Source organism: Notothenia rossii (assembly GCF_949606895.1).
Source record: "Notothenia rossii genome assembly, chromosome: 7".
Taxonomy (NCBI): domain Eukaryota; kingdom Metazoa; phylum Chordata; class Actinopteri; order Perciformes; family Nototheniidae; genus Notothenia; species Notothenia rossii.
Genome location: NC_136905.1, coordinates 29,871,098 through 29,898,639, shown reverse-complemented (window position 1 = coordinate 29,898,639; position 27,542 = coordinate 29,871,098). Strand labels below are relative to the sequence as shown.

Here is a 27,542-nt window from a genome sequence, read left to right as displayed (position 1 = left end):
AAAAATATATAATTAGTATGAAATTAAATAGAATGAGACATTATAAATGTTCCATGTATTTAGAGGAGCGTTGCATCATGCCTGGAAAATGTGCTGGTTTGGTGTCACAAGATTGCCCGGTCATCTCAAACGCTGATAGCCTTGTGTATGGTTCAGAGATGTGGAATGAGCAGACTAAATGTCTTTGTCAGAAAGCAATTTTGTCTCAGACAGAGAGAGAGACACAAGCAGAGTTTTTTCCAATAGAGACAATAGGAGAGTGAGAAGGACTGAGGTCCTTGGAGCTGGAACTGTAGTCTTTATGAAAGCCTAGAGGAATGGCATTTCTGGGTGACCCTCATAAACTGGAGTATTTGCTGCAACGCTCATGGCTGTAAGTGATCGCTAGCTTCTGGTAGTCTGAATGCAACGCGGTTGTCTAACATGGGATTTTGTCCTAGAAATGCCAAAGATGGCATTTATATTGTGGAGTTGGGATAGGGGAAAATGATGTTTTTAATAGTATTGATCTTAATTTGTTTGTGTTTTTATCATATCCAGACTTGAGAGGCTCCAGAGGATTGTCACTAAAGTCCAGATGGAGTCAGGGACTTGCGATACCCAACTCAGCCACTTGGAGGCCCTGCTGCAGACGGTGAGTCCTACTAAGGTCTAATATTAGAAATACATAACTTCTGTGTTTGTTCAAGAAGAAATAATCCAGAATAAAATAATTTGAACCATACATATTTTTTGTTTATGTCATTGTGAACTAAGAAAAAGAGGATTTTAAATGATTTCTGTTCGATCATATATTCCTTAATTACATTTTGATGACATTTGAAAAAGGAGATTTAATTTGATTATTGTATTGGCTTCTATCCCTTCAGGACATCCGTCTGCTGAATGCAGGGAAACCAGCTCAGCACACAGCAGAAGTGGAGAGGGAGCTTGACAACGCTGAAAAGCAGGTCCGCCTTCTCTTCAACGATGTGCAGGTTCTTAAGGACGAGCGCCACCCTCAGGCCGAGCAGACGTACCGCAGGTGGGTGCAAAGTGTGCTACAAATCAGAGGATCACCAGTTCCATCCCAACCCAGTCAACATGTCAAAGTGTCCTTGTGGAAGATACAAAAGTAAAAGAAAGTAAAAGTAAAAGACATAAAATAGTGCAATAGAGTAACACGATGGTGAAGTATTTTTTTGGATTGCTCCCATAATTACCATTACAAGGGCTCTCTTGACCAAAAGCAATGGAACTTTTCCATTGGATTTAGAAATATTACAGAAAACACGACCTTTGGCAAAGACATATTTATGATATTTAAGCGTTTTGTTCAGCAGGATAACATCCACATATACACACCCTATATGATTTTCTAATCATAAATGCTTTCGCTAGAAGTAGACAAACAGCATCACGGTTCATAGCTGCGAGTTTCCACGGCTGCGAGTTACCATGGCAAAGCTAAAGGCTGCTAAAGTTCAGGGTGATGACATTTAGAAGTCCCAATTAGTTTATTATTTTTATTTAAACTTCATTTAACCAGATAAAAAGCAATTTACAATGCTGACCTGGCCAAGAAGGCAGCAACGTTACACATAACACAGACATGTAAAATACAGAGAACACAAGTAAAAAAACAAAAAACGAAAAGCAGTCACTAAATTCTGCACATTAGGACAGTAAGAAAGGTACTACTTATTACTGCAATAGCAGCTGGTGGTAAGGACCTCAGACAACTTCAATTTAAAACAGGCTATAGGGACAAGTGCCGTCAGTTTGAGGCGTGATTGAAGGTCATTCCAAGACCAAGGACCATAATAAAAGAGACTCCTTTTTCCAGCCTCAGTCCGCACAGCAGGAACCTGGAGCCGTATCCAGGCACTGGATCTGAGGTTGTAAGAGTCACAAACTGGAGCAAATCTGGCACATAATAGTGGAAGCTTACCTAAAATGGCTTTATACATTAATAAAAGCCGATGCAGCATCCTACGCATATCCTTTATGCTAGAAACCAACGTTTCTATGACACATAGAAGCTTCGGATATTCCTGAGCGGGGTATTTACTGGCGTGTTATCTCTTAGAACAAAACATGAACATTTCTAATTCTCTTGTGTTAACCACAGACGTTATTTCAGGTGTCAAACAAGTTTAAAAAAACTTTGACTTTGAGACGAGGGACACCATTCCAGGGTTTTAGGACTTATTACTGCACCTTTCATTACTCATACCATTCAAGTAGTTGCAGGAATAGGAAAAATATGTAAGACAGTTCCAATTCTCTCATCTCCACAGGGTTTACCGCATCCATGAGCGCCTGGTGAACCTGCGCACCGACTACAACCTCCGCCTGAAGTCCTCCGTCACCACTAGCCAAGTCATCAGGACCACCAGTTCCAATACCATCCAGCAGAGCTCCTCGAAGGTGCGGCCTGATAAGGACGATGTGACCCTTCACTATCTCAAAGACCTCCTAATCTGGGTGGAAGAGAACCAGATCCGCATCAACGAGTCCGAGTGGGGCTCTGATCTGCCCTCGGTGGAGTCCCAGCTGGGCAGCCACAGAGGTCTGCACCAGACTATAGAAGACTTCCGCGCCAAGATTGAACGGGCGAGGGCTGACGAGGTAACTCATCAGAAGAGATTTTACACTGTCATGTTATGCTGTTGATGCTGTGCAGTTGATTTGAAAGTAAACCATTCCTTTATCTTCTACAGAGCCAGATTTCTCCAGTCAGCAGAGGCGCGTACAGAGATTACATGGGTAAACTGGACCTTCACTATGGAAAACTTCTGGTAAATATTTTCATGTATCAATCCGCACTGAATACAAATGCTATAAATGGTAGTTCTGAGTAACAAATGCTATAAGTTGTAGTTCTTAGTATCTGAAGGGTGTTTTTTGTTCTTTCAGAACTCTTCCAAGTCCCGTCTGAGGAACTTAGATTCGCTCCACGCCTTCATCAGCGCTTCCACTAAGGAACTGATGTGGTTAAACGACAAGGAAGAGGAGGAAGTCAACTTTGACTGGAGCGACAAGAACCCCAACATGACGGCCAAGAAAGACAACTACTCGGTGTGTTATCAAAGAGTTTGTATTTGAATCAGAAACCTTATTATTCGTCCCAAAAGTACGCTTTTTCAGGAAAGGGGACAGTGGAAGATATTTAGATGAATTAATTTAATGTGAATTCATAAAATAAAGGATTTTTCTCCAAAGATTGCAGTCATTTACATTTGTATTTTCATTGTTCAGGGTCTAATGCGAGAGCTGGAGCTGAGGGAGAAGAAAGTCAACGATCTGCAGGCCATGGGAGAGAGGCTTGTCAGGGATGGACATCCTGGCAAGAAGACTGTTGAGGTAATTGCTGTCATTACAAGGCTTAGTTGATTAAATTAATGGGCTCTAATTGGTCAATTTGGACATTAAAGAGGCCCTGTTATGCTTTTTTGGGTTTTCCCTTCCCAGTGTTATATATGTTATTGTGCATGTATATGGTTTCTCTTCAACACGCCCCCCCCCCCTGCCTGAAACGCCACCTTTAGATTCCTTTGTTTAGTGTTCCAACAAATTGTACGAGATAGGCAAGGGGTGGGACATCTCTAAGCTGTTAACCAATCACAACAGAGCCGGCCAGCTAACCAATCAGAGCAGACTGGGCTCTGGTTTCAAACAGAGGGTTTGAAGAGGTGCTGCGGCACAGTCATTACGAGACAAATAAATACTTTTTTCAACATGAAAGCATGTAAACATGTCAAAGTAGAGGCACAAAATACAGTTATGACCCTGGAAATGAGTAAAATAGGGCCCCTTTAATACCCCACATGCTGTATAAAAGCTACAGTACTACCGTTAACAAGGCCGCCTTGACTTATGCACTGTCTTCACGTCTCTTGCAGGACTTCACCGCTGCCCTGCAGACTCAGTGGAGCTGGATCCTTCAGCTGTGCTGCTGTATTGAGGCTCATCTCAAAGAAAACACATCATACTACCAGGTATGGAACAGTGATTTTATTATAAATGAGTCTCGAATTCCACTCATAGAGCAAAGAGCCAAGTGTTGAGTCCCCTCTCTCCACACAGTTCTTTGCCGATGTTAAAGAAGCTCAGGACAAGATGAAGAAGATGCAAGAGAACATGAAGAAGAAGTACAGCTGTGATCGCACCACCACAGCCACACGCCTGGAAGACCTGCTGCAGGATGCTGTGGTGAGCCATTATTAAGCTTTACATGCACGTGATGATGCCAGATCTCAAAAATATGTAAAAGGAATTAGAAAGTTTATCAAGGTATTGTGATTATTTCCTTATTAAGAGGTATTTGTTCTTTACCTGGTTATTTTTGACTGCCTATACTTCTTATTATCTGCTTTTCAGAGATGTGGTTTTACTACACCACATTTGTAAGGAGGTAAAATAAGCACAACATTAAACAACATACACATCAATGATGTAGCAATATATATATATATATATATATCCAAACGCACAATATATAATAGTAAAACAGACAGGGAACCTACACAATAAATATGTAGCTTGTACTTTAAGTACATTTAACTGATTATACTAACATACCTTGACTTGGGTAAAGTTTTGATTTCCAATTGTTTCATCATGCTATTAAGGATCTGAAAAGTGCTTCCACCACTGATTAGCACCATTACAAACCGAGGAATTACATTTCTCTAAGTCCTATTTATTTTTGTTTTCATCAGGAGGAGAAGGAACAGCTGAATGAATACAAGACTCTTGCGACCAGTCTGAACAAGAGAGCCAAGTCCATTATTCAGCTGAAGCCACGCAACCCTACCACCTCCATCAAAGGCAAACTGCCCATCCAGGCTGTGTGTGACTTCAAGCAACAGGAGGTCAGTAAAGTGTTATTTCCCAGCAAAGACACCCCAAACTAATCACAGAACCTTAGCATTTCCTATTTCATGTATGTAATCTATCGTTGTTTGGTTGTGCTTCAGATCACTGTGCACAAAGGAGACGAGTGCGCGCTCCTCAACAACTCGCAGCCCTTCAAGTGGAAGGTGCTGAACCGCTCCGGAAACGAGGCGGTGGTGCCCTCCGTCTGCTTCATGGTGCCTCCCGTCAACAAGGAGGCCGTGGACAGCGTATCCAGGTGAGAACAGGGTGAAAAAGAAAGGGTCTTGAACTCACCTGTAGCTTTTGTAATACGATGATGAGATGGTATTCACAGTGGTAGACGTAACATGTTTCGTAAAGTCCTGAAATAGCAGGGTTTGTGGAAAGGGTGGTTCTTTTTTGGGAACATGTGACGCTAGAGATAACCTTTAACTGATTATTCATTTAAATGAATACCTCACACACAAAATGACATGTTTGTAGATCAGTTACTCGTGATGTGTTACCTTGAATTAATGAAGATACGTTGATGCTTTTCCTGAAGTAAATGAGAGCAGATATTTACAACAGCAAACTTTATTTAAAAAGAGTATCTTTAAAAACTTGGTACAATCCAAGTTTCATTCATCCATGCACTCAACATTTTGATTATTTCTTATCGTGGGTTTAAAGGTAATTTCATATTTTGGGTCAAACATTCCTTTAAAGGCGCTCATTTCTGCATTTCTTACTCTGATGTATTACACAAAATAAATAATGTGTTTAATACTTAACTGTAAACCTTGAAGTACCAACTGTTCCTAATTTTCTGCACTCTCTTTGTTCCTCTCCAGTCTGGATACAGGTTATCAGCAGATAGTTACCATGTGGCAGACGCTCCACATAGACATGAAGAGCTTGCTGTCATGGCAGTATCTGATGAGAGACTTCAAACTGATCCGCTCCTGGAACATTATCATGGTGAATATTTTGCCACCTTTATGCAAGAAAACATTTAAAAGAGACATTATGTTACAGAATAAGTGTAAATGTTGGTAGTTGGTGTCGGAAAATGAAAGAACAATACTAAAAACATAGTATTTGAACTTAAACAATATAAAAGCTTCAGCAAAATGTACTTAGGGAGGTGAAACAGTGGCTTTTATTTAAAAAAAAAAAAACTGTTCTGTTTGAAGTCTGATTAAATTATGGCATGTCCGAAAATAGTGACATAGTGATACAATTAATGACAAAGCACTTATGTTTGTGCTTTAATGATTCTGTGTATTTTATTCCACTAAATAAAGACTTCAAACTAAACTTCTTAGACTTCAAACTAAGAGTACATAACTCAATCAAACACAATATGCAGTAGAACTCTCCTGAAGTTTGCCTCATCAATAAGACCTCCCCCCTTTTCTTCTGCGCCTGTGCAGTTAAAGTCCATGAAGCCTGAGGAGTACCGGCTGATGATGAGGAACCTGGAGCTCCACTACCAGGACTACATGCGCGACAGCCAGGACTCACAGCTCTTCGGCCCCGATGACCGCATGCAGGTGGAGGGAGACTTCACCAACTCCACCCAGCATTTCGACAGCCTGCTGCGCTCCATGGAGAAAGGTAACACCAAATGTTCTCTTAAAAAAAGATAGCCTTTCATTATTCATGGTTAGGTATGGAAGCCCAAAAGGGACTTTATTAAACATGGTGTAAACTTAAAAATAGAAATGTAAGGCCATGATAGCATTATCGTTTTCCACATATTCCACACGTATGTATTATTATGTTCAAATCCAAACGTAAAAGCAATAGTAACATTTGCTTTTTAATTTGCACATGCTCTTATGGGTGCTCTATGACCATAATAAAATAGAAAAGCTATTTGTCCTTTCATTTATTCAAAGTCATGCCCCGATCGACATATGCAAATGTTAAAAAAAATGTTTTAAACAAAAATGCTAAATGAACAATTTAACTTGAATTTAAATATGCAAGCAATATGTTTGTCAAAATAAAACATTTGAATAGTTTTTAAAAAGTCCTGAAATTGGAAATTCTTTTTTAATTTAATTGTATTAATTAATTAATATTTCTCACATAAGTTAGAGAATAACATTTTACATTATTAATATTGTATATTGATTTCCAATTTGAATTAACATTCGAATATATAGTCCACTCTATATGGTAAAACTTTGAAAAATAAATAATTTCCATTTTAATTTTAATATGATGTTGGGATGCCCATACGGGTGTGTGGAAATATATTTTAATTTTATAATTATAATAAAGTCCCCTATTGGCTTCCATAGTTTAACAAAGGTAATATACCTTCAATGGATAGCAGCTTTACAGTGTGTCACTTTCATTCACCTTTTAGGAGTAATGGTTGTGAAGCTCAAAGGTGAGTGATCAGCCTCGGTCAAAACTCACCAAGCTAGTGTGTGTACATGCTCTGAATGAGAGGTTGACATATTACCATAAGTGTTATACTAGAGTTCTGATGCATGGCATGTTGTTTGGGTTCCCACGTTGAAATGTGTTCAGCAGCTCTGCACAACTTAATGTTAAGGCTGCCGATGCTTTTTGAAATGCAGCTATATCAACGTATGTGTGATTATTTAGGCATAAAATAATCGCACATGCTTTATGCTATGAATGTAATGTATATGGAGTTTATTTCACAACACAATGCTGCATGTGTGATTGTGCTTCTGTGCACAGCAAATATTTGGTAGATGTAGAATAACACAAACAATACCAAATCATAAACCTGCCACGTCTTACTGTGCCATTGAGGCAAAACGTTGGTCTAAGCAGTGCCGGAATAGGTACTTAAGAAAAGCAGCAATACTAAATTCCAGCATACTTCTAATCATTTGAAATATACTTTTTTACAAATTAAAGTCCTGCATTCATAATTGTACTTAGTTCAAAGTAAAACATTATTAGCATCACAATATTCACGAGTACCAAAAGTAAAATTACCAGTTAATTTTAGTGGCCTATTTCAGATAATACTATGTTACTTTACATTATTATTAGGTTAACCACAGCTGGTAATGGTAGAGTTCATTTGAATTACTTCGTATACTGCTGATGGATATTTATCCTATGATTATATGTACATATGTATTAGTATATTTTTATGTTTGATTAGCTAATCATTTGAACCTGTAAAGTTACTTAATCTGCCATATAAATGTAATGGAGTAAAATGTTAGCTTCTAAAATGTAGTGAAGTAGAAGTTTAAAATGGTATAAAATGAAAATACTCACCAAACTAAGTTGTTGTACTACTGCCAAGTACTTCATTAGAGTCCAACACTGGAACTAAGCTGCTTGTTTAGTATTTTGATGTAGTCTGTTTATCCTCCACTTCAGCTTTAGGCAACATTCAAATATTATTCTGCTGATCTAAACTAACTAAACTAAAATGCTGCTTCACAGGTCAGCAGGATGAGACTCTGTGCAAGAACTACATCTCTGAGATCAAGGACCTGCGGGTGCGTATCGAGGACTGCGAGACTTCCACTTTGGCTCGCATACGCAAACCTGTGGAGAAGGAAGCTCTGAAGGAATGTAACCAGAAGACAACAGACCAGAAGGTACTTTAAAAAGCATTGTGGCAATATTCATTACGCTGCATTGACATATTAATTAATAAGACTAGCAGACCGTTAGGAGACTGCAAACTGGGTAATAAATCTAGTGAGAATTAGGGAACATTTCTTTGTAGACCTCTGTACAATCGGACTACATTTAAAAATGATTGCTTTGCATATGCTTCAGTTTTTAGGTTTTTATAACGCATCCTATTATTCTCAATGCAAGAGCAATACAATCTGATTGTCTTTTTGCTACTGGTAGAGTCGCCCCCTGCTGGTCATTTGAAAGACTGCAAGTTTAAGGCAGCTCGGCATTGGTTTGACTTTGTTCTACTGCATACTATTGTCCTCTATGCAAAATGCCACATGTCCTAATGTAGAGAAAAGGTTTCACATTTCTAAATGTTGGGCATTTGTCAGGAGAAAATTCCCCTATGTGTCTGACTCTTATGACAATTTGTGAGCATCATGCAGTCGTTAACTTTCATACAAGACTGATGGCCCAATATCTTCAGAGGTGAAGTAATGTAATATTCCTAGCCACCAACTGGCCCTAGTAAAATAGATCAATTTAGAAGAGGAAACTAAAAAGGTACTTTGATAAGTATACAACAATAATTAGGCAAAATAATAGGCAGCATTGGTTGAAAGAAGAACATATTTTCATAATCTCTTTCTAAGGTACAATGCACAGTGTATAATTAAAGTAAGAGTGTGTAGCAAAGCTCTTGAAATACAGAAGAGAATCATTTTTGCTTAAGGTATTGATTGTGTATGTAGTTCAGAGAGGTTGTACAGTTGCTCAGGTACATGCTGATCTGAGAAAGTTCAAATGTTGCACCGCGTCTTGAAAACTCTCGCACAAATAAATCCAGCACTATAATATAATATATAATATATATTATATACAATCTATTCCTCATAACAGGCTTTTTGTTTTTTCTTTGTCAGTTGGTGTTTAACATGTTGCTAACTCTTGTTGTCTTCTCTTGTGCAGAAATGCCAGGTGAAGCTCGAGAGCCTCAAAAAGGACCTTGTTAAGGTCTCTGTGAAGACAGAAGAGGTGCTGGCCTCTCCTCAGAAGTCTGTCTCCGCTCCCGTCCTGCGCTCAGAGCTCGACCTCACCGTGCAGAAGATGGATCACGCCCACATGCTCTCCTCCGTTTATCTGGAGAAGTGAGTCCTCGCCAGCCAGTTTCCCTTCAGAACATGTACTAGCCACTTTGCGATGCTACTTTATTTACTCATTGTTTCTTGCCCCCAGGCTCAAGACCGTGGAAATGGTGATCCGTAACACGCAGGGTGCTGAGGGAGTGCTCAAGCAGTACGAGGACTGTCTGCGTGAGGTCCACAACGTGCCCAGCGACGCCAAGGAAGTAGAGAGTTACAGAGCAAAGCTCAAGGTAAACAGCATATTATTATTTTCCCATTGTTCTTGGTTTAGAAATACAACATCTGTCAGAGGGACATTTTTTAAAGGGATTTTACATTTTCTGGGGCTGTACTAAATCAATTTTATGTTTTCACATTTGAGATTAAGGTTTTCAAATGAAGAATTGTATTTATGACGTCATCATGATAAAAAAAAAGGGATTTTGGTTTTATTGATTTAATAATAAAAAATGTTTTTGAAAGGCAAAAAAACTAAACTTAATTGGACTTAAGGACTCATTTGTAAAATAAAATTGTCGTGAGAATTTTGAAAATCATTACATCATTATTTGTAATACTTTTGAGGAAGCAACACTATTCAGCCACCACCGGAATGTAATTCTACAAATAGTAAATATTAATACAATTTGTGTAGTGGGTGTAGTGTCTGCATGTGTGCAGTAATACTGTTTAGCCATTTAAACGGTTTTTTTCAAATAATGATCTTAAATATAACTTTAAAAGTTTATGAATGAAGCTTCCAAGTTTCCAATTATTTGGAACAGCCATTATATTTGCATACAGAAATAATCTGAAATTGTTCCCATTTATCTGCTCAGTCCGAATTAACTTTTCATTCTGCCTTTGTTTGCTCACTGCTAACTCGCCTTTCTTTTTATATGAAATCTGCAGAAAATGCGAGCTGAAGCTGAGGGCGAACAGCCAGTGTTTGACTCTCTGGAAGAAGAGCTGCAGAAGGCCACCACAGTGAGCGAAAAGATGTCTCGTGTGCACAGCGAGCGCGACATCGAGCTGGACCACTTCCGCCAGAACGTGTCTGGTCTTCAGGACCGCTGGAAGGCCGTGTTCACCCAGATGGAAATTCGCCACAGGGAGCTGGAGCAGCTCGGCCGCCAGCTCGGCTACTATCACGAGAGCTACGATTGGCTGATCCACTGGATCACTGACGCTAAGGAAAGGCAGGAGAAGATCCAAGCTGTGTCCATCACCGACAGCAAAACTCTAAAAGAACAACTGTCAGAGGAGAAGGTACATCGCTTGATATGAGTTCCTTTTTCTAAGCACTATTTATATTTATTTTTACATGAACTAAGGACTTCAACTACTAATCAAACTTGTACTCAAAACAGAAACTGCTGGAGGAGATTGAGAACAACAAAGAAAACGTTGATGAGTGTCAGAAATATGCCAAAGCATACATTAATTCTATTAAGGTAAGCTTGGAACACACTATGTTGCATTAAATGTTGTAAATACTTTAATGTGGAGCATTTGAAAAAGTCTTTGTGGAGTAACTGATATATGGTTCCAAAATGTTCCAATAGGACTATGAACTCCAGCTGGTCGCCTACAATGCTAAAGCGGATCCCCATGCGTCTCCCTTGAAGAAAACCAAAATGGATTCTGCTTCTGACAATATCATTCAGGAGGTCGGTGTCTTTACAACCAATGTTGGATACAGCTTGGTATTTCACTCAGGTGGTAGGACGTACACAGTGATCGCTGCTGTGAGCATGTCCTTTGACCTAGGAGATGTTGAATACATGAGTTATTACCGTAATTTTCGGACTATAAGCCGCACCTGAATATAAGCCGCAGCAGCGGCATACCACTCTCGGTTCCACTTTTACTTTTGCGCGCTACCTGTCTCACTCTTTTCCGGCCTCCAGCTTTTCCTGCTGGAACCCGCCGCTTAAAGGTGGGGGTCCGCGGACCGGCCATAGAGCCCATAGAGTTAAAGGTGTTGGCCGTTAGCTGTAAAAATCCATAGATTAGCCGCACCGTTATATAAGCCGCAGCGTCGAAAAATAGGGAAAAAGGCGCGGCTTATAGTCCGAAAATTACGGTAGCTACTTTAGGCCTATATAATGACCTGTGTGCACATTTATAAGATGGCAGAAAGAACGTCACAAACTAGTTGGATGAAATCAGAAGTTTGATTGAATGGTAAATTATAGGTTTAGGCTTATTTCTAAAGATCGGAAAATCAGGCAAACTAGGTGAATATTACACATAAACATTATCAATCAATTTGAGTGGATATAAAGTATAAAAGCATACATGTTTCCCTATAATTTCTGAAGTTGGTCTAACCTAAAACCGATAGTCTGCCTTGTCAGCCTGTTTGGGCTGGAAGAAACAACACTGATATAAGAATACCTCGGTCACAACATTACAGGGGCAAAGATTTAAATATATCTTCTAAAATCCCACAGAGAATCCCCTCTGTTTGAAGTTACAATCAGGCTAAAGGTCCATTTTAAGTTTAATCTTGAGTATTGACATTTTTAGGTTATACTTTTGCTAGCTTTTCCAAAAATTGACGAGGGCACGCAACAATAAGCCCCTGGGTGAAACAGCCAAAGTATTTAGGTGGTAAATAATAGAGATGAAAGATGTGAAATTGAATTCACTGTGACAGACATTTGCATTGATCTGAAAATTAAACATGTTTGTTTTCTCCCTCTATCAGTATGTAACCCTGAGGACCCGGTACAGTGAGCTGATGACGCTGACTAGTCAGTACATCAAGTTCATCACCGAAACGCAGCGCCGCCTGGAGGATGAGGAGGTGCGTGACAACTGGCTGAGGATCCCAAACAAACTAAATTCTAACATTAACCAAACAAATAATCAACAAACCGACAAACGCGATTACCCGCCGATCACCCGAACCGCCTGCATGCACGCACCGTGTGTCACGCACACACATTACACACACAAGATATTAATGTACGGGTGACAAATGGTTCCTTTGCACTGGTTACGCTTGAAACATTGGCATGCTGTAGCTGATCTATTGGCAAGAGGAGAAGATCTTTTTTGGAGCATTTTATTTGCTCTCAAAAGTGATCATATCAAGACAAAGGATTAAGAGATTAGTAAAAAACTAAATAACTGCAAAAAGGTTTGAGCATGAGGTTTGAGTGTGTTTACATTAAAGTGAAAACAATATTAAAACATATTCCTTGGGGAGCTACGATGAGACCAGAATTCTCATTGACATTCTAAACCTAGACAAATAAATACAGCACACTGTGTGTTTGTGGTCCATACCACATCTCCATTCATTGTGTTTTGTTACATTGTAGATTTAAAATGAGGGGTTCTTTCTTTCACTTCAAATCTTCTTTTTTCCTTTCTCTCTGGACACTTCATTTCCTGAAGTTAGAATAAAAGTGACTCTATATTTCAGCCTGGTTATCATGATCTTCAGCTCTCCTTTTTCCTCCAAATTAACACAAGTTTAAAGTTTTTCCTTACTTTCTAACCCTAATGTTATTGTTTGTTTTGTTGCTTCTCTTAACTGCTTGCCGGTGCTTTGCCATGATGAATGCTTAAGTTGTTTGAGCATTAAAAAGGTAAATTATTCACAGTGTTTCTACTGTACCGTATAATCTCCATTTCTCTGTCATCTCTGTGTCTCTTTCAAACTTCATTTTGGCTTTCCTGGCGTATTGGTTATTTTTGCTTCTACTGCAAAGTTTTATAGAATTATTTTCTTCACCTGCACTTCCTTACCTAAACTATGTAGTAAATGTTATTTTTAACACACGTTACAGTGCTTCTTTCAACTCTGGTTTCCTCTTTAAAGTGACACCTGAGCCAGTTGTCCTAACCTTTCTTTTCCATTCATTTTCATGGTAAAAGTGATTTAAAGAACCCCCAGTGCATGGGACGAGACAGAAACTAGCCTGATCTGAAAAATACTATAAAATTAAACCTTTATTCGTTATTAAAAAAAGGTTTTTGCCAAAAACTATTTTCATAAATCCACTTAATTAAATTAAATGAACATTTAAATTAAATATATAATTATTTGGTAGTGATCATATAATACATGTGTGTACATACATAAAAATAACACTATTTGAGACTCTTAATTGCTAAATATTTAAATAAATAAAACCTATTTGTTTAATTATTTACATTAGAGGTAAATTGTAGACATATAATATTTTATTTGAATAACAATTATGAGGCCGTTTTTTAAAGTTAGTGCTACAGCTACAGTTGCATGCCATATGATTTTATTGCTGTGTTGTGAAGTGATATTTTGTTTCCATACATTCATTGATTCATTCCCATCATCCATCTTTTTCCCGTATTGTTTTGTCATGAATTATTTTGATCGCATCGTGAATTTAACATTACTTTTATGAATGTGCATCTAATTTGACTCTTTTGATTGATCTTTGACTTGATGTTTGAGCTAACATTAACATTAACATTGCCAGGGTAAAACCGTACATTAAGTTGCTCATATTCCAGTGTGATTAGGCTGTGATTACTGTAGTAATCACAATTTGAATCCACACTGTTTTGAGCTAGTTAATGTAAAGTGCTACCTTGTAACATGTCATGCTTGATTGTAATCCTTTCTTTACCATTTGCTTCCACTAATGCAGAAAGCTGCAAAGATACTCAAAGCGGAAGAGCAGAAAAAAATGGCCGATCTGCAGGCCGAGTTAGACAAACAGAAGAAGTTAGCCGAAGCTCACGCAAAGGCCATTGCCAAAGCTGAGAAAGAAGCTGATGAGCTGAAGCACCAGATGAAGCAAGAGGTTAGCAAGAGAGAGGTTGCTGCCTTAGATGCAGAAAACCAAAAGAAAAACATTGAGCTCGAACTTCATGAGCTCAAAAATCTCTCAGAGCAGCAGATCAATGACAAAAGTCAACTTGTGGATGATGCTCTTCAAAGCAGGACCAAGATCGAGGAGGAAATCCACATTATCAGGATCCAACTGGAGACAACATTAAATCAAAAGTCTACTGCGGAAACTGAGCTCAAGCAGCTTCGTGAAAAAGCAGCCGAAGCTGAGAGACTCCGAAAGCTTGCTCAGGAAGAAGCTGAAAAGCTCCACAAACAAGTCATTGAAGAGACCCAGAAAAAGCGCACAGCAGAGGAAGAACTCAAACGCAAATCTGAAGCAGAGAAAGAAGCTGCTAAGCAAAAGCAAAAAGCTCTGGAAGACCTTGAAAACCTCAAGATGCAGGCGGAAGAGGCTGAAAGGAAAGTGAAGCAAGCCCAGATGGAAAAGGAGAAACAAATCCAGATTGCTCACGTGGCAGCCGAGAGGAGCGCCACAGCAGAACTCCAGAGCACACAAAGATCCTTTGTCGAAAAGACCTCGAAGCTGGAAGAATCGCTCAAACAAGAGCACGGCACTGTCCTGCAGCTGCAACAAGAAGCGGCACATCTCAAGAAACAACAGGAAGATGCGTTAAACGCCAGAGAAGAGGCAGAAAAAGAGCTTGATAAATGGAGACAAAAAGCTAACGAGGCCCTCCGTCTGAGGCTGCAGGCTGAGGAAGAGGCTCACAAAAAGAGCCTCGCTCAGGAAGAGGCTGAGAAACAAAAGGAGGAGGCTGAACGTGAGGCAAAAAAGAGAGCCAAAGCTGAAGAGTCTGCACTGAAGCAAAAAGAGATGGCAGAGAAAGAACTTGAGAGGCAGAGGAAGGTTGCTGACAGCACAGCTCAGCAGAAACTCACTGCCGAACAGGAACTGATTCGCCTTAGGGCCGAATTTGACAACGCGGAACAGCAGAGATCGCTCCTTGAAGATGAACTTTACCGCCTGAAGAATGAAGTCATTGCAGCGCAACAGCAAAGAAAACAGCTGGAGGATGAACTTGCCAAAATGAGGAGTGAAATGGAAATTCTCATTCAGCTGAAGTCCAAGGCCGAAAAAGAGACCATGTCCAACACGGAGAAGAGCAAGATGCTCCTTGATGCTGAAGCCTCCAAGATGAGGGACGTGGCTGAGGAAGCAGGCAAGCTAAGAGCCATTGCAGAAGAAGCCAAGTATCAGAGGCAAATTGCTGAGGAAGAGGCAGCCCGTCAGAGAGCAGAGGCTGAGAGGATTCTCAAAGAGAAACTGGCTGCGATCAGCGAGGCCACTCGTTTAAAGACAGAAGCTGAAATTGCCTTGAAAGAAAAAGAGGCAGAAAATGAGAGACTCCGGCGGGCAGCTGAGGATGAGGCTTACCAGAGGAAAGCTCTTGAAGACGAGGCCAACCAGCACAAGAAAGAGATCGAGGAAAAGATTGTCCAACTCAAAAAATCTTCTCAGGCTGAAATGGAAAGACAAAAGGCAATGGTGGATGACACTCTGAAACAGAGACGCGTTGTCGAAGAAGAAATCCGAATTCTCAAGCTCAACTTTGAGAAGGCTTCATCTGGGAAACTTGATCTGGAACTAGAACTCAATAAACTGAAGAACATTGCAGAGGAAACTCAACAAAGCAAACTAAGAGCAGAGGAGGAGGCAGAGAAACAAAGGAAGCTTGCCATGGAGGAGGAGAAGAGGCGAAGGGAAGCGGAGGAAAAGGTTAAGAAGATCACTGCCGCAGAGAAAGAGGCTGGCAGACAACGCAAAATCGCCCAAGATGAGCTTGATCGTCTGAAGAAGAAGGCCGAAGAAGCCAGAAAGCAGAAAGACGAGGCCGACTCCGAAGCTGAAAAACAGATTGTTGCTGCCTCACAAGCAGCACTGAAATGCAGTACAGCTGAACATCAAGTCCAAAGTGTCCTTGCCCAACAGAAGGAGGATAGCATGATGCATAAGAAGCTCCAACAAGAGTACGAAAAAGCCAAGAAACTTGCCAAAGAGGCAGAGGCTGCTAAGGAGAAGGCAGAAAAGGAGGCGGTTCTCCTCCGCAAACAAGCAGAGGAAGCAGAATCTCAGAAGGCAGCTGCTGAGAAAGAAGCTGCAATCCAAGCCAAAGCTCAAGAGGATGCAGAGAGGTTGAGAAAAGAGGCTGAATTTGAAGCTGCAAAACGCGCACAAGCTGAAAATTCAGCACTCGAGCAGAAGAAGAAAGCCGATGCCGAAATGGCAAAGCACAAAAAACTTGCAGAGCAAACACTGAAACAGAAGTTCCAAGTGGAGCAAGAGCTCACAAAGGTTAAACTCAAGCTGGACGATACTGACAAACAGAAAGATCTCCTGGATGACGAGCTGCAGCGTTTGAAGGATGAGGTCGATGATGCCGTCAAACAAAGGGGCCAGGTCGAGGAGGAGCTGTTCAAAGTCAAGGTTCAGATGGAGGAGCTACTCAAAGTGAAACTCAAGATAGAGAAGGAAAATCAACTCCTCATCAAGAAAGACAAAGATAAGGCACAGCAATTACTTGCAGAGGAGGCTGAAAATATGAAAAGGCTCGCAAAGGATGCTGCTATACTAAGCGTAGAATCCCAAGAGGCTGCTCGCTTGAGACAGATTGCAGAGGAGGACCTTGTTCAGCAACGAGCTCTTGCAGAGAAAATGCTCAAAGAGAAAATGCAGGCCATACAGGAGGCCTCTAGACTTAAAGCTGAGGCCGAGCTGCTCCAAAGACAAAAGGACTTGGCTCAGGAGCAGGCACAAAGGCTGCTGGAGGATAAGGAACTCATGCAAAAGCGTCTGGATGAGGAAACAGAGGAATACCAGAAGTCCCTTGAGGCAGAGAGGAAGCGGCAACTGGAGATCGTAGCGGAGGCCGAAAAACTCAAACTTCAGGTTTCTCAGCTCAGCGTAGCTCAGGCCAAAGCTGAGGAGGAGGCTAAAAGATTCAAGAAACAAGCTGATAACATTGCTGCCCGTCTTCTTGAGACTGAGATTGCCACCAAAGACAAAATTACCGTAGTGCAACAACTGGAAGTCGAGAGACGTAATACCAGCAAAGAGGCTGACGATTTACGTAACGCAATCGCAAACCTAGAGACGGAGAAGGCTAGACTGAAAAAGGACGCAGAAGAACTTCAAAATAAGTCTAAAGAGGTATTGTGTCAAAAATGGCATAACAGAGCAGCTTATGTCATTGTTAACTCTTTCTTAAAACTAACAAACTTCTTTCTTCAAATTTCCTCTATACCTTTCTCCGATCATACTAATCATGAAACCTTTGATTATAAATATGATTTTGACTGTTTTACAGTGCACTCTGCTCATGCAAATCACATCCTGAATGTCCCCTCATATCCCGGCATGTTTCCTCATTTTGAGACATGTTCCATATTATTACTTTCAGTTTTGAAAACCAGTTGCAAACCCAATTCCAAAATAAATGAGAACATTTGAAGTCAGACTGAAAAGACTAAAATTATGATATTCCGTTTACAATTTAGTAAAGAAATTCAACCGAAGCTTGATTGATTTTAAAGCTAGCACTGCATTGAAAGACACACACCCACATATTTACTAGAACTAATTGAATTAAAACCCAAACACACCCATTAGAAGTTTTCACCTACAGTCAAGTGCAACTAAATGTATTAAATGATAAAACGCATCAAATCAATCAAATAAAATACATTCCAAAGGTTGAGATCCAGCCAAACAGAAAATCAAGATACACAGCGATGTATTGTTACCAAAATTAAACAAAATATCTTTATATCTTTATTTGTTAGTTCACAGAAGTTTTCCTTTTTGTATATTTTAATACTACAACTATAGAATTATTGGAATCTAGTCCATCATATTTCAGTTTGAAAGTGGCCATGTGGACAAAAACAAGCAAATTAGACGAACATATTCACTCTTTTGCCAGTATTTGGAAAAAAAACTGTCCAAATATAGAAAAAATCAATGATAGAAATACCCTGCAAGCGTTCAACAACACAACAGTAGCTCTTTCAAGATGACACAAAAAATTGCCCGGGACACACTTGTTGTTGCGATGGGTTTTTCTAATTTGTGATTTAGATATCACTGCTAACATAGTTCTAGACCTTAACTTATTATTAGCCTTCCTATTCAAATAAATGGACGAAAAAATGTATCCTTTGCAAAACAGGTTGGTACGTAGCGATAATCACCAAGTAAAATTAAAAGACAAGACACATTGTTTAAATAATAGTTTCAACCAAATCAAAAATAAGTTGCCTTTTATTATTCAAAAATGTATGTATTTCAGTAAGTGTGACCTCCTTGATAAGCAAAGCCACCAACACACAAATAGTGGAATCATATTTTGAACTCCTATTTTCTTCACGTACTGTAGTAGCAAATTAACTGGATCATGGTTTTTATCATTTTAAAATGGTGTCCATGCAGACTTTTTTGTATATATTATTATAAGCTGGCCATTCAATCCAACGGGTCTTTTAAAAAATTGATTGTGACCGTTTATTTTTGGTTTGTTATTTAGAAAAAAGTCATTCTCATAGATGTATTTACATACAAAAAACAAGACAACAATTGCACATTTAACATCCCTTAGGAATTATTTGGATGTCAATATGCATAAGCAGAGTGCATTGTACAATTGTATCCATTACAAATTACATACACAAAATAAAAAATGCAAGTAAAGAATATTTCAGAATATTTTTCTCACCTATATGCCTGTTGTAACTTGTGTTTTCTACTTTTTATTTGATCAGATGGCTGATGCACAGATGAAACAAATCGAACACGAGAAGACAGTGCTCCAGCAGACATTCCTGACAGAAAAGGAGATGCTTTTGAAGAAAGAGAGGCTTATTGAAGATGAGAAAAAGAGGCTGGAGAGCCAGTATGAAGAAGAAGCCAAAAAGGCCAAAGCTCTTAAAGATGAACAGGAACGCCAGAGGAAACTGATGGAGGAGGAGAAGAAGAAACTCCATGCTACCATGGATGAGGCCCTCAGTAAACAAAAAGAGGCTGAAAGAGAGATGCTCAACAAGCAAAAAGAAATGCAGGAACTGGAGAAGAAGAGACTAGAGCAGGAAAAAGTTCTTGCAGAAGAGAACAAGAAATTGCGCGACCAGCTGCAGCAGCTTGAGGAAGCACAGAAAGACAAAAACACTCAAGTCATCAGTGCAACAACAGTTGACGCAACGAAGAATGTTTACAATGGTCAAAATGCAGGTGATGTAGTGGACAGTGTGGAGAAGAAACCAGATCCTCTGTCTTTTGACGGCATCCGTGATAAGGTACCTGCAAGCCGACTTCATGATGTTGGCCTTTTATCCAAGAAAGAGTTTGACAAGCTCAAAAAAGGCAAAGCCACTGTGCAACAGCTTGGTGAGACTGAAAAACTCAAACTAATTCTTAAAGGAAAGGACTGCATTGCTGGAGTTCTGACACCATCTAAACAAAAAATGTCCATCTATCAAGCATCTCAAGAGAAGAAGATTACTCCAGGCACAGCGATGATCCTTCTTGAAGCCCAAGCAGCCACAGGCTACATGTTAGACCCTATTAAGAACAAGAAACTTTCTGTCAATGAGGCTGTCAAGGAAGGGTTGATTGGCCCTGAACTGCACAACAAAATGCTTTCTGCTGAGAGGGCAGTTGTTGGCTACAAAGATCCATACACCGGTGGTAAGATCTCTGTCTTTGAAGCTATGAAGAAGGGTTTGCTGGAACATGATCATGCCATCAGGGTCCTTGAGGCTCAGCTTGCAACCGGTGGCATCGTCGACCCCATAAATAGTCACCGTGTACCCAATCAAACAGCCTACACACAGGGACAATATGATGATGAAATGAACAAGATTATGGTAAATCCTTCAGATGACACAAAGGGATACTTTGACCCCAGCACTCAGGAACCTTTGACATATTCTGAGCTGATGACGAGATGCACGACTGACCCGGACACCGGTGTGCTACTCCTGCCAATCACAGACAAAGCAGCTCAATGCTCGAGTATATACACAGAGGAGGAGACCAAGGATATGTTCAGCAAAACAACTGTGTCCTTGCCATTTGGTCGATTCAAGGGGAAGACTATCACCATTTGGGAAATTATCAATTCTGAATACTTCACTGAGGATCAGAAGAAGGACCTTCTCCGTCAGTACAAGACAGGCAAAATCACAATCGAAAAAATTATAAAGATTGTGATTACTGTGGCAGAGGAAAAAGAAAAGAAGAATGAGATTAACTTTGATGGTCTGAGAGCACCTGTTCCTGCAACTGATCTCCTGGAATCCAAAATCATTGATAAAGACCTCTACAACAAGTTGCACAAGGGCAATAAAACAGTCAAAGAGGTGTCGGAAATGGAGCCCGTCCATAAAGCACTGAGGGGTACAAACTGCATTGCAGGTGTAGTTATTGACTCATCAAACGAGACAATGTCCTTCTATCAAGCTATGAAGAAAGACATGATGAGGGCAGGGCCTGCCTTGATAATGCTTGAAGCCCAAGCGGGAACAGGCTATGTAGTTGACCCTGTGAACAATCAGAAGTACACTGTGGATGAAGCTGTCAAAGCAGGTGTTGTTGGTCCGGAGCTGCACGAAAAACTTCTGTCTGCTGAGCGTGCTGTTACAGGTTACAAAGATCCTTATACTGGCAAGACTATATCTTTGTTCCAGGCAATGAAAAAAGATCTAATTCCTAAAGAACAAGGAATCCGACTGCTCGATGCCCAGATGACCACCGGTGGCATAATTGATCCAGTAAAGAGCCATCACATTCCTCATGATGTAGCCTGCAAGAGAAATTATTTTGATGATGAAATGAAACAGATTCTTAACAGCCCTACTGATGAAACAAAGTGCTTCTTTGACCCCAACCAAAAAGAAAATGTCACATACTCACAGCTCTTCAAGAGATGTGTCACCGACAAGAAAACTGGTTTCCAGCTTCTGCCTCTTTCTGACGAAGCAATCAATGCAAAGGATGAGTCGACATGCACTGATGCCCAGACAAAGGAGGCTATGACTCAGGCAACTGTGGAGCTTGACTCTGGACCATTTAAGGGCAGGAAGATGACCATTTGGGAAATCATCCACTCTGAATATCTCACTGAGGAACAAAGGATTGACCTGCTCAGACAATTTAGGTCAGGAAAGCTTACAATCGAGAAGATATTCAAGATTGTCATTACAATTGTAGACGAGAGAGAGTCCAAGAAACAAGAACAGTCCAGCTTCAAGGGACTCAGAGCTCCAGTCCAAGCTAGCTCTCTGTATGATTCTAAAATCATTGACAAAGCAACCTTTGACCTCCTTCAACAAGGCAAAACCACACCTAAACAAGTCAGTGAGAATCCCAATGTCAATAAATACCTCCAGGGCTCTGATAGCATTGCTGGAATCTACCTTGAGCCAACCAAGGAGAAAATAAGCATTTATCAGGCTATGAAGAAAAAGCTACTCAGACAAAACACAGGTATTTCTCTTCTTGAGGCCCAGGCTGCCACTGGATTCCTTGTAGATCCCATAAGGAATCAGTTCCTGACTGTAGATGAGGCAGTAAAGTCTGGTCTTGTTGGTCCAGAGTTGCATGAAAAACTTCTCTCTGCAGAAAAGGCTGTTACTGGCTATAAAGATCCATACACAGGCAACAAAATCTCACTCTTTGAAGCGTTACAAAAAGATCTCATCCCGAAAGAGCATTCCATGCCACTGATAGAGGCACAGATGGTTAGTGGAGGAATCATTGACCCTGTAAACAGCCACCGTGTCCCAACTGATGTTGCATATCAGAAGAACATTTTCAGCAAAGAAATTGAAAAGACTTTATCTGAACCTTCTGAAGAAAACAAGGCTTTCACAGACCCAGAAACCAATGAGAATGCCACCTACAGACAGCTTAAAGAGAAGTGCCGCAAAGATCCAGAGACAGGCCTTAACTTCCTACCACTCTCCAAGCCTCAGTCTCCTACTGTTGTTGAGAAGACATACCTCTACACAGAGGAACAAACACAGAGTGACCTGACCACCGCACAGATTGACATTCCAATTGAGGGCCTGGCTGATAAACCGATGAACCTCTGGGAAATCTTGAACTCAAATCTGCTTCCAGAGGAGGAAAAGCAGAAGCTCATGGATAAATATCGCTCTGGTGAAATCACTAAAGAGCGGATGATCATCATTATCATTGAAATCATGGAGCAGAGAGAGATCATCAGACATGATAGTCCACTGTCTTGTAAGACAATAAGGCGAAGAATAACAATTGAGGAGCTCTACAATGCCCGCATCATTGACTTGGAGACATACAACCTACTGAAACAGGGCAAGAGGGACATCCGTGACATAATGGAGTTGACACATGTCAAACAGTATCTGTATGGCACCGGCTGTGTTGCTGGTGTCACAACAGAATCAAGCTCCAAGATAAGTTTGTACCAAGCAATGAAGAGAGAATTCCTTGAACCAGAACTAGCCCTCAGCCTCTTAGAAGCACAAGCTGCAACAGGATTCATTGTCGATCCAGTTAATAATGAAACACTTACAGTGGATGAAGCTGTTCGCAAGGGTATTGTTGGCCCTGAATTACATGATAAACTTTTGTCGGCTGAGAGAGCAGTCACAGGATACAAAGATCCGTACAGTGGGAAAATCATTTCTCTTTTCCAGGCCATGAAAAAGGATCTTGTTCCAGAGGATTATGCTATGAAAATGCTCGAGGCACAAACTGCCACTGGTGGTATTATTGATCCTGAATTCCAGTTCCACCTGCCAGCAGACATTGCCATGCAAAGGGGTTACATCAACAAAGAAACCAACGAGAGACTGACTGACAGTGTTAAAGGATTTGTTGACCCTGTTACTGATGAGGAATTGTCATATAGTCAGCTGCTCAAGAGATGCAAGTTGGATGGTGGGTTGCGCCTACTTTCTCTGGGAGACAAGAGGCTGATGATGAGTGGTATAAGAGAACAGATTACAATTGAGGAGCTGATCCGCTCAGAAATAATTGACCAGGAGACAGTCACTGCACTGAATGAAGGTCGTATTACAATAGAAGAAGTTAGCTCAAGACTATCAAGGTACCTTGTGGGCACAAGCTGTATTGCGGGTGTATTATTGGACTCCTCAAAGGAACGTCTATCAGTTTACCAGGCCATGAAGAAGAACCTGATTAGGCCAGGCACAGCATTTGAACTCCTTGAGGCACAGGCAGCCACAGGATATGTCGTTGATCCAATCAAAAACCTCAAACTGACTGTCCTTGAAGCAGTGCGGATGGGGATTGTAGGACCTGAATTCAAAGACAAACTCCTCTCTGCTGAACGTGCAGTGACAGGATATAGAGATCCTTATTCGGGCAAGACAATCTCCCTGTTCCAGGCCATGCAAAAGGGGCTCATTTTGCAAGACCACGGTATCCGTCTACTGGAAGCCCAGATTGCCACTGGTGGAATAATTGACCCAGAGAAAAGTCACCGTCTGCCAGTTGAGGTGGCTTACAAACGTGGTTTCTTCGATGAGGAAATGAATGAGATCTTGACGGATCCATCTGATGACACTAAAGGTTTCTTTGATCCTAACACTGAGGAAAATCTAACCTACCTCCAGCTCATGGAGAGGTGCGTCACTGATCCCCACACTGGCCTGTTGCTTCTGCAATTAAAAGAAAAGAAGCGGGAAAGTAAGGCCTCTTCCAAATCTTCAGTTCGTAAGCGCAGAGTTGTCATAGTAGACCCTGAAACAGGCAAAGAAATGACTGTGTATGAGGCCTACAGGAAGGGACTCATTGACCACCAAACCTACCTGGAGCTGGCTGAGCAGGAGTGTGAATGGGAAGAGCTCACATTGACCGCCTCTGATGGTACTGTCAAATCCATTATCATTGACAGGAGGTCGGGGAGACAGTATGATGTCGAGGATGCTCTTTCACGTGGCCTCATTGACAAGAATGCCCTTGAAACATACCGTACTGGAAACCTGTCCATTACAGAATTTGCTGAAATGCTTTCTGGAAACATTGGAGGCACTCGTTCACGCTCATCTTCCTTTGGTTCCACCGCTGGATCCACCTACTCCTCTCCCATGAGCCCCATACCCTCAATTAAAACACCTGCAATCATATGGAATGACCCAGCAGAGGAGACTGGTCCCGTAGCTGGCATATTGGACATAGACACACTGGAGAAGGTGTCTATCACTGAGGCCATACACAGAAGCCTGGTAGACAACATTTCTGGCCAAAGATTGTTGGAGGCCCAAGCGTGCACAGGAGGAATAATTGATCCAACAACTGGAGAGAGATTCTCAGTCACCGATGCTGAAGAAAAAGGCCTTGTGGATAAAATCATGGTTGATCGCCTCAATCTGGCTCAAAAAGCATTCAATGGATTTGAAGACCCCAGAACTAAAGTAAAGATGTCTGCCTCTCAGGCTCTGAAGAAAGGCTGGTTGTATTATGAGGCTGGCCAACGCTTCCTCGAAGTCCAATATCTTACTGGTGGACTTATTGAGCCAGATGTCGAGGGCAGAGTATCACTAGATGAATCACTCAAGAAGGGCTCAATCGATGCCCGCACTGCCCAGAAACTGAGAGATGTGGGTACTTATTCTAAATATATAACATGTCCAAAAACCAAACTGAAAATATCCTTCAAAGATGCAATGGACAAGAGTATGGTTGAGGAAGGTACTAGCCTAAGACTTCTGGAGGCCTCCTCACAATCCAGCAAAGGCCTCTACAGTCCCTACAATGCCAGTAACCCTGGATCTGCTTATGGCTCCCGAACTGGCTCAAGGACCGGATCACGAACAGGCTCCAGGAGGGGAAGCATCGATGCTGGCACTGGCCTCAGCCTGAACTTCTCATCTTCTTCCTTCTCATCCTCCTCAACTGGCTACAGCCGCAGATTCTGATTATCTAGTTCTGTTCCTAACAATATCCCAAGGTCCACCCGTACTTATGCACTCTACAGTTGCATTTAAAGAGGAAAACATAGTCACAGCAACAAAGAAAAAATATAGTTGATTTATTCTGCCCAACATGTAGTCACAACAAGAATTGCCAAGGCTATTAATTTGTTCGTATACCACAGATACCTAAACATGTGCCTCATATATTGAAAAATTATTAGATATAAATATTATTTTTCTTTAGTACCACAGTTTATATTTTTTAGCTTTCAGGTTTTTAAGTGACCTTATAGTTTTCATTTTTACACACTTTGTGTACACACTAGTGCTTTCTGAAACTAATATATACTTTATGTATGTCAAAGAGATATTCTTCCAGTTTCCTTTGACAATCAAGTATATGTGTCTATTTTGTATATTTTTCGGCAGTCTTACTTAATGACATACTGCTTGTCAACTTGGTTCTAATCTTTTAAACTGATTCTAAGAAATCATAGATGCCTGCACATTTCTCAATGTTTGTATGGTTTTATGTTTAATGTCACCTGGGTAGTATAAGAATATACCCAGTAAGAATACACCTGTTAGACAATACAACATAAGACACAACACTAAATAAACCCTAATTCCAGAATTAGACAAATTGCAGACCATTCAGAAAAAAGTTTCACAATTATTTTGTACTTATGCTCTTATATTTTTGTAGAATTTTGTAACCTTGGGGTTCATTACACTATTGTTTTAAACACTCCAAGTTTTAGATTCTTTATATGTACCATCAATCAAGTGTTCCTGGTTAATCCCGAGATGATGTCAGAGTTGATCCTGCTCTCCCACACAGACCTGCATCCTGTTGTTTTTTGTCCTTGTAAGTTGATTTTGGTTTTCCTTTTTGTTGGTGTTGTTTGTTCGATTACATTTCAGAGGCTAGATTATCCCATTCATTGGTACTATTTTACCCACCCTTCATGCTATATTTTCATATAGTTAGTGAACTATTTTATGTGAAAAATCTGATTACTTCTGACTGATGTTTTTTTTTCATTTGGTTTTTGACAGCTGCCTCAGTCCCTCAGAATCCATCGTACGAGCACAGACACTCATTTGGCCGAAGCATCCAATCCCATCAACTTGGATGGATTTGTGAGTCCACGTCCTCACGCAGTCACACAGGTACAACATTTTGTTTTAACATCATCTCATTTGCAACAAATGTTGCTGCATTCAGTCAAAATTTGTTTTGCAAATGTATTTAAGTTATATTGTTTTCTCGCTGCATGATACGGTTTATTTTATATCATAGTTTTTTTTTCTTTTAAATTCTAGATCTACCATTGAGTATGTCCATTCTTCTCTATTGCACATCACATTTGAAGAAAGCTGAGGCAACCAACACCATCTTGGGATAACTTTCTTGGAACACCTTCATTTTTCATATATTTATTACTTGATTACTAATAGTTATATATGTGTTGTCATATCCTGATGTTTTAGATAACACTCCCAAATCATAAACACATCTGCATGTTTATTATTTTACTTTCATTTGGATTTTATTTCTTATTGGTATATTTTTGTATTATCTCTCTGTAAATTCAGCCCTACCAAAGTGCTACAAGGATATATTTGGAGAATTGACATGGTTGATACAGCATCACATTGCATGAATGAATGTATTATATTAAATGTTCTTATTTCAGTTGACATTCTGCCTTAGATGTCCTTTGCCAACTAAACAAAGGGCTTCATTTTTGCTTGATGTTGCTAAGTTACTTTTCTGCATTTCTGTTATGTATCTCTGAAATGTTTTACCTTTGTAAATCTTTACATTTTGTTTTCCAAAAGTTTTTTGATATATCTTGAATTTGCCTTGCATGTTTTAATAACCTCACAAAGGGTTTTTGGCAAAGAAATTTTGATGTAAAATAACGAGAACTGCAGATTTAACTGACTTTGAGCAGTATATCGCTTTAACAATTGAACTGGTTTGTTTATGCTTATGGGGTATATTTTGCTTTGAATGATGTGGTGAGTGGATTATGTTGTAAGTTCTGAACATTAACACTATGTTGTAAATAAATATGCTCTAAAGAGACCATCTTGTCATTCATGCACCAATACCCATGCATCTGAAGCAATTTTTATTAAGAGCAGAATATAATTTGTGGTGCTGC

General features: G+C 40.2%; 1 protein-coding gene across 15 annotated transcripts in view; it reads left to right on the top strand.

The window, feature by feature from the left end:
* plecb (plectin b) overlaps positions 1-27,463 on the top strand; it is a 156,623-nt gene extending 129,160 nt beyond the window's left edge. For 11 of the 15 annotated variants that reach the window (XM_079694627.1, XM_079694626.1, XM_079694619.1 and 8 more), the window contains 24 exons: positions 541-634; positions 870-1,024; positions 2,280-2,610; positions 2,703-2,780; positions 2,899-3,060; positions 3,241-3,345; positions 3,885-3,980; positions 4,069-4,194; positions 4,704-4,856; positions 4,962-5,116; positions 5,694-5,820; positions 6,276-6,459; positions 7,220-7,243; positions 8,290-8,447; positions 9,445-9,623; positions 9,712-9,850; positions 10,512-10,868; positions 10,970-11,053; positions 11,165-11,269; positions 12,313-12,411; positions 14,249-17,602; positions 19,210-26,236; positions 26,428-26,541; positions 26,695-27,463. In XM_079694627.1, coding sequence (XP_079550753.1) covers positions 541-634; positions 870-1,024; positions 2,280-2,610; positions 2,703-2,780; positions 2,899-3,060; positions 3,241-3,345; positions 3,885-3,980; positions 4,069-4,194; positions 4,704-4,856; positions 4,962-5,116; positions 5,694-5,820; positions 6,276-6,459; positions 7,220-7,243; positions 8,290-8,447; positions 9,445-9,623; positions 9,712-9,850; positions 10,512-10,868; positions 10,970-11,053; positions 11,165-11,269; positions 12,313-12,411; positions 14,249-17,602; positions 19,210-25,371 — 12,427 coding nt within the window. In that variant the 3' untranslated portion in view covers positions 25,372-26,236; positions 26,428-26,541; positions 26,695-27,463. The remainder of the gene's footprint in view (positions 1-540; positions 635-869; positions 1,025-2,279; positions 2,611-2,702; positions 2,781-2,898; positions 3,061-3,240; positions 3,346-3,884; positions 3,981-4,068; positions 4,195-4,703; positions 4,857-4,961; positions 5,117-5,693; positions 5,821-6,275; positions 6,460-7,219; positions 7,244-8,289; positions 8,448-9,444; positions 9,624-9,711; positions 9,851-10,511; positions 10,869-10,969; positions 11,054-11,164; positions 11,270-12,312; positions 12,412-14,248; positions 17,603-19,209; positions 26,237-26,427; positions 26,542-26,694) is intronic. The other 4 variants (XM_079694624.1, XM_079694625.1, XM_079694618.1 and 1 more) reach the window with 2 other exon arrangements.
* The last annotated feature ends 79 nt before the right edge of the window (positions 27,464-27,542 follow it).